The following is a 12034-nucleotide window of genomic DNA, read 5'->3' as shown; positions in this document are numbered from 1 at the left end:
AGTGGTCTTTCCAGTTCCCCCACCATGGTGCTGTGTCATTCCCCAATGGTGGCTGTTACCTATGGTCAGTTCTTATAAGATATGAGAATAAGTTAAAAATGAGTTTGTTGTTTCTTTCCTTTTGACTTCCTCATTGGTAAGCATCAGAGAAGTCAAAGACACATTGCAAGGAAGCATCATTGTGATCTCCCACAGAAGTTCATATACAGAATTTCAGAGGAGAATGTTCAGTTTAAAAGCGCACACATCTGTTCTTCGGGCAGGCTTCAGCTGTTAGGGATTTTACAGGGCCTGCAAGATGAGGTTTGGTCGTAGGTGCTGTCCAGTGGCTGAAATGAGTCATTGCCACTGTTCCATAGGCTTAGTAGCTCTCTGCTCTATATGTGAGCCTCATGGTTTTTTGTTTTTTTTTTTTTTCTTTCTAAGACAGAGGAGGATTTCGTCTCAACTAGAGTCTTTGCTGTTGTTCAATTGCTCAGTTGTGCCCCACTCTTTGCGACCCCATGGACTGCAGCATGCCAGGCTTCCCTAGAGCCTTCACTGAAACAAATCTTAAATCAGCATGCTCACTGTTTTCTCATTGCTGAGTTTGATTTTCATGAGTCAGTGATGTAGAGAGTCATGTCTACAGTATTTTTTTAGCTGTATTGAGGAAAAATTGACAGATATGATTGTATGTAAAGTGTACAGCCTGATGATCTGGTGTACATGGAGACTGTGGGATGATTACTAAGATCAAGATAATCAGTGCATCCATCCTCTCACATAGGTAACTTCCTTTTGTGTGACAAGAATGTTTAAGCTCAAGTCTCAGCAACTTTCAAGCATACTCTACTGTATTATTACCTGTAGTCACCGTGCCGTCCAGTAGATCCTCAGACCTGTTTCTCCTTACAGCCGAAACTTTCTGCCCTTTGACCTGTGTCACTCCATTTCTCCAGGGTTATCATTTTTATGACAAGGTCAACTATTCAGTGCTGACCACCAAGCCTCCTCTTTCTCCTTGTAAATCACAGCTTCTGTTCCAACATTTGGGAAAACCTATTAGTTGCTACCTTACTGCCCTAAATATTTCCTGCTTCCCTGGAGGCCCTGGGCTCTAACTTTTAACAAGCCTCAGAACAAAGCCGGATGCCCTGGGGGGAAGGTTCAGCCCTGCTCTGGGAAGAAGCTCCCGCAGCACGTGGCCCCGTTTCACTGTTACATTGTGGATTAAAGTGCTACATGGAGCATCTTTCAGGGTTACACAAAAACCCATACCCTGAGTATTATCCTTGTCACCTGACCAGGGCTATAATAGGGTTCTGCCACAATTCCTCCAATTTTTATTTCTCTCCAATAAAAATTTGCTAGTGGAACCACTCACTCTGGGTGGGAGGCTAACTTTGTTTCTGATTGTCTTATTTCAACCTATGGTGAAGTTATATTGTGCCGCTGGGGCTTTTTTCCTTTTCTCTTTTTTCATTTGGCCGGGGCTGCCTCTGTTCAACAGAGCCTCCTTGTCACTTCTTCTATCATCGTTAGTTAAAAGTAATTGTTATTGCAAACCCACTCCATGCCAGTATCATTCTCTTTCATGGGGAAAACCCACAAAGCATTCATTTCAGTAGCAGAAAGGAGGGAGCTTACAGGATCAAATCCTTTTTATCTGGACCCGCGGCACCTGCGGCAATGCATTAACTAGCAGGAGTTGTTAATTACGATCCTAACTTGTTGATCTTCCCAGCTTCCGAATTTTAAAAGCAAGAAAATTAATCACTGCGCGTGTCTCCTCCTGTCGAAAATGACCGGAGCGTGTCTTCTGAGTTCTGTTTCAGCCACTGATAATCACACACTTGCATTTTCCTGTCACATTTCTTTCCTCCTTTTGTGGATGGAACCATTTCTTAAGTTCAAAGAGCCCTTCCATTCACAGCAAAGTAGATATTTGCCTGTAAAACAAAGGCTTTAGAAGCGTAAATCCTCTAAATATGAGTCTGAGCAAGATGGTACTGAAGATATTTCAGGAGTTGACATCACTTAAAAAAAAAACACACAAAAGTATGAAGACTAATTAAAAGTGTAGTAGTGGCGAGCTTCGCTTCTATTTTTTCATTTAATTTACATAACAAGCCTGCGAGATAGAAACTATATCTTTATGGTGGAGGAAACAGGTTCAGAAAGGATGACTAACTTGCCTAAGATCCCGTAGCCCTCAAGCATGAGAAGGAAAAAGGATTTGAGACAGGGAAGTAGGAAAAGGAGCCCAGCACAGTCATCCTGCGTTGTGAAGCAGGAATCAGGAAGAGGTGGAAAGAAAGCTGAGCCTGGCTTCCAGAACACTTGCTTGTCATAGTAAGAAAATACAGTGTCTGCCACTTTATTCCGACCTATCCATCCATCATCAAGGTAGTTAAACCACCTAATCCATCCTGTGCGTGAGTCATTCTTAAGAAGAGTTACATTGTAAGCAGTCTGGACTGCAGAGAAGAATGCTTCAACACTCTTCATCAAATTCTGCCCTCGAAAACTCTCAACCCAAATGGACGACCATAGGCCTAGACCCGCAGTTGTGTGTTATGGAGGCACATTCGACCTGGGTGGCTTTCTAAAACTCCCAGCACCAACCAGTCTGATGAGACTAGCTGGACCCAGCCCCAGACGGGCGTGGGCAGCTGAAGCTGAGAACCGCTCTGAGAGGTTGTGCGTGACTTCACCATTAGTGTTCCTTTCGTTCCCTTCCTTTTCAGTTACTTCACTTCATTCCTCCGAATGACCTTTATTCTTCTGTCACGGAGGGCAGTTTTCTGTTCCTTGTTTCGCAGTCTTTCCCCAAACCTCCTGGACAATTCAGATCGGGTTACATCGCAAATGAAAGCTTTACAGCTGGGTCTTCTGCAGGCACAGAGTTTATTCTAAAAGCCTTGTGTATTCCGACAGTGAAAATGGATATCCCGTATGAAGTTTCTCTCTGGCTGAACTTTGCAGTCAGCAGTAGTTGGACTCTCAGGAGCTCTACTTTTTGCTCTCTGAAGCACATACACACACACACAAACCCTCTCTTGCTCTCTGAAGCACACACACCCGCATGAGCCAGCTCAGCACATTGTAATCGGGGTTTCCACCATTAGACCTACAGACCATGTGTGTTTTGCCCTGTGGTAAGCTATGGGAAGAACTGAAGCACGTATCTGGGTAGTTTAAACAGAGTTCCCATCCCTACCCCATTTCACTGAGAACTGCTATTACCAAATAGACCAAAGGAGATTCTTAAACTGATCGCTGTCAGTAACTGGCTTAGCTTTTCTCCTCTCTGCTGAGGGCAGTCTGGCCGAGAGAATCTTTGTGAAGGATATTCACACAGGTAAGCCAGGTAGATGACCCCATAATCACATATACAGTAACATCTGCATCCGAGCCAGGCAAGGCTTTTCTGTCCTTTCTGAGAGCTGCAGTGTGTTATCACCCAGTTCCCAGAGGACGCAATCCCATGTGGACTGGCCCAGTGTCTGTCTGCAAACACACCTGGATTTACTGCCTGAATTTACTCCCTGAATGAGACAGAGGGACCTTCTTTGCACAGGCTGAATACAAAATCAGCCCTTATTTTAATTCCAGTCCACTTCAGGTGACATTGAGTCCTCTGGCATAGTTGGTCAAGAGACCCTCTGTGGGGATGTTCCCCTTCCTGGATCTCATTTTTAGAAATAACTGGATTCTTCCCATTGTATCTTTGAAGCCAAGTAGCATTAACAGGAGAAGGGATAGGCTACCCACTCTGGAATCCTTGGGCTTCCCTGGTGGCTCAGACAGTAAAGAATCCCCCTGCAATGCGGGAGACCTGGGTTCAATCCCTGGGTTGGGAAGATCCCCTGGAGGAGGGCATGGCAACCCACTCCAGTATTTTTGCCTGGAGAATCCCACGGACAGAGGAGCCAGCTGGGCTATAGCCATGTGGTCACAAAGAGTCGGACACACTGAGTGGCCAAGTACAGCATGGCGCAGCGTTAACAGGATTCCACTGGAGCTGGGACATTGTGCAGACGAGGGTAAAGAATGCCTTTATTTACTCTTCATAGTGTTATTACAGGTTCGATCCCTTGGTCAGGAAGACCCTCTTGGAGATGGGAGCGGCTTCCCACTTCAATATTCTTGCCTGGAGAATTCCATGGACAGAGGAGCCTGGCAGGCTACAGTCCATGGCGTCACAAAGAGTCTGATACAACTGAACAACTAATACTTATTTACTTACTGCTATTACCTTATCAGAAAACTAAGATCATGGCATCTGGTCCCATCACTTCATGGGAAATAGATGGGGAAACAGTGTCAGACTTTGTTTTCTGGGGCTCCAAAATCACTGCAGATGGTGATTGCAGCCATGAAATTAAAAGACACTTACTCCTTGGAAGAAAAGTTATGACCAACCTAGATAGCATATTCAAAAGCAGAGACATTGCTTTGCCAACAAAGGTCCATCTAGTCAAGGATATGGTTTTTTTCAGTGGTCATGTATGGATGTGAGAGTTGGACTGTGAAGAAAGCTGAGCGCCGAAAAATTGATGCCTTTGAAGTGTGGTGTTGGAGAAGACTCTTGAGAGTCCCTTGGACTGCAAGGCGATCCAGCCAGTCCATCCTAAAGGAGATCAGTCTTGGGTGTTCACTGGAGGGACTGATGCAGAGGCTGAAGCTCCAGTCCTTTGGCCGCCTGATGCAAAGAGTTGACTCATTGGAAAAGACTCTGATGCTGGGAGGGATTGGGGGCAGGAGAAGAAGGGGATGACAGAGGATGAGATGGCTGGATGGCATCACCAACTCAATGGACGTGAGTCTGAGTGAACTCCTGGAATTGGTGATGGACAGGGAGGCCTGGCATGTTGTGATTCGTGGGGTCACAAAGAGTCGGACACAACTGAGCGACTGAACTGAACTGAACTGAACTGAATTACCTTATCTAGATGCATAGATTATTTTTGTTTGCTGTAGTATATGCTCCTTGATCATGTCATCATACTCAAGGAAGGATATTTTGCATGATGGAGACAAAATATGTCCCTTGATGTGTGAATTCTGATTCTGCTACCAACTTGCTGAATGGCCATGTTGAGTTAGATACTTCACCTCTAAAATCTTCAGTATCTTCATTTGAAAAGCTGGAATAATAACCTCTTCATAGAGCTGATGGAATGATTAGAAGAAATCAGCAGTTTTCAAACTTTTTGTTCTTAAGATCCCTCTCTACCTATAAAAATTGAGAACTCCAAAGAGCTTTTTTTGTTCACCTAGATATTTATCAGTATTTACCATATTTATAATTAAAAATAAAAAATATTATAAAGCACTTGTTTTTTAAAATGACGACTCTTCTTCAAGACAAAAGAATTAATGAGAATAATTAATGAGTGGTGTTTTACAGTTTTGCAAATCTCTTTAATGAGAGGTTAAAGAATACAAGTGGATTCTCAGATATGCTTTTGAATTCAGTCTGGCATGTAATGTAGTTTTGGTTGACATATGCAAAGGAAATCTGGCCTCAAATAGGTGTGTAATTGGAAGGGAAGGAGTATTTTAATAGCCTTTTCAGTTAATTGTGGATATTCTTTGATTCACCGTTAGAACTCAGTGAAGTGATTTTTGTCTTAAATATTAGTTGTAACATGCACTCTGAAGCCATGTCTATGAATTTTATGTACTCTGTTACATAAAATCCTTAGTCTGTCTTGTACTTTGAATGACTCTTTTAGTCATGTGTAATTTTTTAAACATCATACTCTGGTCATTTGGAAAACATTGGTTCACTCAGTTATATAGACGTCCTACAACTTTATTTCATCAAACCATGAAATCAAACAAACAAAAAAAAACCCCACAATTTTTAAAACCATCACCAATCTTTCAGATGAAAGACTGTCAAACTCTGGGCAGCAGATACATGTGTTCCAAAATTCTAGTTTTTGCTTAAGAGCCCACATTTTATCATTGGCAACAAATATTGCCAGTTATTTTCCTTGATGTGATGGACTCACTTCATTTATTTCCATAATATACCTTCCAAATACACAAGTCTGAACAGCCAATTTGTCTAAAGTTGTTCTTCTTAATAAAAGTGATATTTCAAGAAAACAGTGGCACGTTCAGTTTGTAGCTCCAGGGATGGCCAAGAGTTCATCCTTGAGATAACCCTCATTCTTCAGTAGGAGCAGAAACACTTCCTGCCTTCTGCCCCCTTCATCTCAGGGTGCCGAGATGATACATACCAAAGACTCACGATTCAAGGACATTAACATTTGTGCCTGCTTTAGTGGGCCTCCCGGGTGTCTCAGTGGTAAAAAATCTACCTGTAATGTAAGAACTGCAGGAGACTTAGGTGTGATCCCTAGTTCAGGAAGATCCCCTGGAGGAGGGCATGCAACCCACTCCAGTGTTCTTGCCTGGAGAGTCCCATGGACAGAGGCGGGCTACAGTCTATGAGATCGCAAAGAGCTGGATGCAGCTGAAGTGACTGAGCATGCACACACGGCTTTATTAGGGACATTCTTTTTTTAATTTATCTTAGTCTACTTGGTTTACAATGTTGTGTTAATCTCTGCTATATAGCAGAGTGATTCAGTTATATATGTATATGAATACACACACACACAGAGGAGTCTGGCAGGCTACAGTCCATGGGGTCGCAAGAGTCGGACACAGCTTAGTGACACTGCCACCACCGTGTAATGGTTTGCATTCTCTCATCCCAAACTCTGGGTCCATCCCTTACCCCTCAGCAACTACAAGTCTGCTCTCTAAGTCTGTGAGTCTGTTTCGTAGGTAAGTTCATTTGTATCATAGTTTAGATTTCTTTAAGGGTATTCCTAAGTGAAACTGGCTTTTCCCCCCTGACTGTGAGCATGTGGAAGGGAGGAATACAGGGACGACTTAACTCGCTGCTTTGATTTGTACCAAAGGCTTTGTGGCTCAGCTGGTAAAGATTCTGCCTGCAATGCAAGAGACCTGGGTTCGATCCCTGGGTTGAGAAGATCCCCTGGAGAAGGGAAAGGCTTCCCTCGCCAGTATTCTGACCTGGAGAATCCCATGTACCAGTCCATGGGATCTCAAAGAGTTGGACGCGACTGAGCGAATTTCACTTCATTTCACTTCAAAGCCTTGCGGGTTTCACCCTCCGGGCACCCTTCACTTTCTAGAGCACAAATGTCAAGACCCTAAAGGCAGTAGTGCATTCTGGAAATAGTTTTGATCTCATGGGCTCCCTGAAAGGGCCTCTGGGCCTCCAGTAGTCTACAGACCACACCTCAAGAACCACTGGCATTATGTAACCTCCTGACAAGTTAGCTCTTTCTTCCTGGTCTTCATTGTCTGTGGCCGCGGACTTGGTGACTAGCCAGGCTGAATGAAGCCTGGCCTTTGGGAGATCTATTATTTTGATGAAACCCCAATAGAGTTCTTCCTGCGTTCACCAGAGCCCAGTTTTTTTTTCCTTCCTGGGATAGTACCTTGGTAATATCCGAAACAAGTCAAAAACAAGCTGAAAACAAACTTTGGTTTCATATTAGCTTTACTGCTCACATCTATGTGTGGAAGATCTCTGTATATAGTCCTTGTTTTCTTTTTGTATGGTGTAGCGCTAAGAAAGACATTTTTTGTTATAGTTTCCTGGTCTGTTATATCGAGGGTCTTAATTCTGGTTTCAGAGACACTTCGCTAGTCTGTGCATAGATTCTAGGTGGCTGGTGAGACCTCAAAATTTCACAACATTTTCTGTTGTTCTTTGAGGGTTGGGGATAAGCTGGGTTGTTGGGGAGAGTTAATAGCTTTAAATTCTCAGAGAGGTTTTATGACCTCGCCCCCTGCAAAACCAACCGTCACCAAATGGCTGTTTCAGATGGACATTGTTATGGGTGGCGTCTACCCATCCATTGTCCAGGTCCCAACACACGTCTTTTGGAAAAGAATTTTCAGAGTTCCCTCTGCGGCTTTGCCCGTCTGCTCTTTCTGTCCCTTTGGCATTCCTTCACGGTGCCTGTCAATTAGCACTTGCTCACTAGTCACTTCACAGTTGTCTTTGAGCACATCGCCTGTCCTTACCCCTTGGCATAAAATGCAGGAGACGCCAGGGCCGGCCGTCTCATCCACATGTATCCTCGGAGGGTATTTCAGGCCAGAGGATGCACTCAGCCAAATTAGTGGGCTCCTCTTTGAACCACTGAGATGTGCAAACTCGGAATATTTATTTATACCTCAACTGTGAGTTGCGTTTTTTTCTCCCACACAATTCTTCAGCCTGCTGCTTGGAATCCAAGCACTGTCATGAAAACTGCAAGGCAGCCAGTTTCGTTCCAACAGTAGCATTTTTGGAACCCTTTCCCGATTCCGTGGGAGTAGTGTGGTGACTACCACTCTCTGAGAAGACGCGGAGGAGGACTCTGCAGAGTGATGATATGTATGTCTTGCAATGTCAGCCCTCCGGGCATGCTGCAGATGGGGTTGGGGTGAGGGGGCTCCATGGCAGGGCAGGGGGCACCCCTGGCAGTAAGCGAGAGTGCCCTTTGCAGCACCAGCATTTCTGTACATTGGAAAGCTGGCTTCAGGGTGGTCAGTGAGAAGCAGACAGCGGGCTTTACAGATCACACTCTCATTTAACAAAGTGGTTGTTCCCCATCTCAGAAAAATTTGAAGGGTTCTGTCATAGGCGGTTTAACTCAGTGGCTTCACAGTTTTTGGAAAATCCCGTGGCTTGTCTAACGCAGCAAACACACCAGCACCTAACAGTTGGGGAATAGCAACGTCCCTGTCCCCTATGAGAAGCAAGAAAATGAATTCTATGGTGATAAACGGGGAGGACTAACCTAATTATGACAAAGCAGAAGAATCATTCAGTGGGATACAGACAAGGTAGATGTGTGTGCCAGTCAGATCCAGGGGTATTTTATTTAAGAATATGCCTCCAGTTGCTGGGTAGCGTTGTTTTTAAACTTTGCTTCTCAGACAACATTTGTTACTGTCACGCTCCATCCCTAAATACTAAAGATTGTCACCCACTTTGTGTTCTCAGCAGTATAGGTCGACCCCAGTCCTCTGTCTTTACAGACCAGGCTTCCAAGATGGCTTTGTTTATTTCTGTCCCTTTCTAGCAGCTGAGAAAATCAGGACACAAGAGCCTTTGACTTGCCCCAAAGCATTGAGTCATAGTGCAGGTTGATGTTAACAGCTGTGGTGTCCCAGGCCAGGCTCACGAGTCAGGGAGCATGTCCTTCGTCTCTTTGGAAAGTACCCTTCATGCTGTTGGGGTTGGTCAGTGGCAGCGTGTGTCCCCTTTGACTAACTCATTCCCACTCAAGGGCTGAGTCTGGTCAAACTCTCCTTTGGGAAAATCCCACGTAGCAGTGGGAGAGCAAGGTAAGGTGACTCTTGGCTCTGCTTTCGAACCAGATGGCTGTCGTTATTGCATGATAAAATGCGCGGCTTCACGTTTCTCTGCCTCTCACCACTACAGTGCCCTTTCTGTTTTTTAAGGAAAGAAGGCTTGTCCAAATGTGGAAGATGCAAGCAGGCATTTTACTGCAATGTGGAGTGTCAGGTAGGTGTCTCTGGGCCAGCTGGCAGGGAGGGCCTGGTTTCCTCGGAAGCTCGGGACCCCAGCATCCTTCTCATCCTCGTCACGGCATCCCAGGGCCCTCCTGCAGCCAGAGCTGAAAAGCCTCTTTGTGGCGTAGGGTGTGGCTGGATGCCCCTGTGTGCTGGCACCCAAGACTGATGTGATGGGCAGCCAGTGGGCAGTAACATTTTGGGGCCCCACACAGGATCAAAAATAAAGGTTGGTAAAGTGGGAAAGACATAGGGACCACATTGGATACAGGCAGGTGTTTCACCAAGGTCAACAGTCTGCCCCCCACGGCTCCCAGCAACAAATGGAATGTGCAAAGACAACCAGTGAAAAATGTTAAAATGCTGTCTTTAAAATTGTTTAGTCTTTACCATCACCAAGTCTGAATTTGTATCTATCCCCCTGGCAGGCTACACGTCACCCTTGGGCTGGTCTAATCTAGCCTGATTCCAGCTGGACTTAGGTGGACCCCTGACACAGCTTTTGTGCAGCCAGAGGTGGACTGGTCTGAACTTGGACCTGGAGACCTGGGGGCGGGGTGTGAGCGGTTCAGGCAGCAGGTTGCGTGTAGACCACAGGCCATCTGGCTGGCTGGATGCATCTCAAGGGAGTCTTGTAACCCAGGACTGAGGATTTCAAGAGGGTATTTGGAGGAACTCTTGGTAGACTCTTTAAGGGATAAGTTTTTTTTTTCCCCCCCAAACTTTTCTACTTAATACTGTGTAGTTACACAGAATGTTCACAGGTATTACAGAAAATGCACTCCACGTTCTAGCAGTTTGAATTTGGGGAGGATGTGATCTTCAACCTCTGTGTATCCTCCCCAATCTATTTTTTAAATGGGAACCTACTAATATGGCTTGGGAAATGATGCTACTAAATAGTGGTTCTAAGGGAGAGGGAGGCCGTTCTTCATACCTGCACCTTGGTTTCGTTCTTCTTCCCATACGTAACTGTCACTCTCCTCTGCCCCCCACCCCTGCTCTGGTCGACCACATTGCCCATGGTTTCTTTTCTTTTTTTTCTCCTCTGTTTTCTCCCTACACAGCTGGTCTCTGAATGTCTCCAAAGGGTGTTGTGCAGCAGTGGGAGAGGTTGGTAAGCCCCAAAGTCTTATCTGACAGAGCTGCCCTCACAGAGCCCCTGGCCAGAGGAAACACAGGCTGAGCCGTTGGCTTGGGAAGGGCTGCCTTGGCTCTGAAGGCCATGTGCATGGCACAGGGAGGTGTCCCTGTGTCTCCACGCAGGCTTCCGGCCTGCAGGGCGGTGAGAATATAGATGGGCTTGTCATTGGTTTATCGGAGTGTGGCTTCCTCTGAAGAGGAGAGACCGTGCTTTGCTCCTCCCAATTATGGACAGAGAGTTCTGTGGTTAGATTGCTGGGCCTGCAAAGAGGTCAGTGAGCGCCAGAATGACGTGATTAGGTTCCAGGCCTGATAAGTTAGCTGTTTCTATATTTAAGTTAAACGCTTCTAGAAAAAGTAGCTCATGATATTCTGGTTCTTTAAAGAAGCCAGCTAGTAACTCACACACAGGTCAGACTGTTGTAACACAGAAGACTCAGAGGGTATAGTTCCAGCCCTGCACCTGCCTACCTCTGTGAACTTGACAATTCAAAGGACGTCTCAGAGTCTTTTTCTTTAAGTGTAAATGAGGACAGTGGCCCCTATCTTGATGAATTATAAGGATCAAATGATATATGAGATATCAGAGTTCTGTGTAAACTGTGATGCTGCGTGCAGGCATGAGGGCTTGTAAATAATAATATGATAGTAATTCAGGCTGGACGAAGCTTAGCTTTATGCAGAGAACAAAGTAGGCAGCCCACTTTAGATTTAAAGGACTGGGTTTTTTTCACCAAAGCGTATGGACGGATTCTAAGAAACTTGAGATCCTTAATGGTATACGTTATATGAATAGTGCTTGTTACAAAATGGAGCTTTAACTTCTCTGATGAACTGTAGACTTGGCATGGATATGAAACATAAGCATCTGTGAGATGCTGAGCTACCTCTTGGTCTCTTGAGCTGTCTTCCATTAGGCCCCCCAGGTGGCATTACACTGATGCATAACCGTAGTCCAGGTTGGGGTGTTGTGGGGGCCATTGTGGTTCCCTTGCCTTTAGGACCTAGTCTTCCAGATTTGCTGACTCACTGTGATAGGTGCCTGGCCTTGGGAGGTTCCCGGCAACCAAGTATATCAACCTGTGTGAACCAGAATGCCTCTTTATTGTTGGTTAGTCTCTAATTCATGTCCTCCTCTTTGCAACCCCATGGACTGCAGCACACCAGGCTTCCCTCTCCCTCACCATCTCCCAGAGTTTGCTCAAACTCGTGTCTGTTGAGTCGGTGATGCCATCCCACCATCTCATCCTCTGTTGCCCGCTTCTGCTCCTGCCCTCAGTCTTTCCCAGCATCAGGGTCTTTTCCAGTGAGTCGGCTCTTTGCATCA

The 12034-nt window shown here is 45.4% G+C and overlaps 1 protein-coding gene across 1 annotated transcript in view; it reads left to right on the top strand.

Annotated features, from left to right (window-relative positions):
- Positions 1-12034, top strand: part of SMYD2 (SET and MYND domain containing 2) — a 53688-nt gene that overhangs the window by 11199 nt on the left and 30455 nt on the right. Inside the window, exon 2 of the mRNA XM_015099365.3 lies at positions 9493-9556. Within this exon, the coding sequence (XP_014954851.2) occupies positions 9493-9556 (64 nt within the window). The remainder of the gene's footprint in view (positions 1-9492; positions 9557-12034) is intronic.

Source organism: Ovis aries, chromosome 12 (genome assembly GCF_016772045.2).
Source record: "Ovis aries strain OAR_USU_Benz2616 breed Rambouillet chromosome 12, ARS-UI_Ramb_v3.0, whole genome shotgun sequence".
Lineage (NCBI taxonomy): Eukaryota > Metazoa > Chordata > Mammalia > Artiodactyla > Bovidae > Ovis > Ovis aries.
Note: the sequence above shows the minus strand (reverse complement) of the source record. Positions and strands in the feature narration are given on the sequence as shown.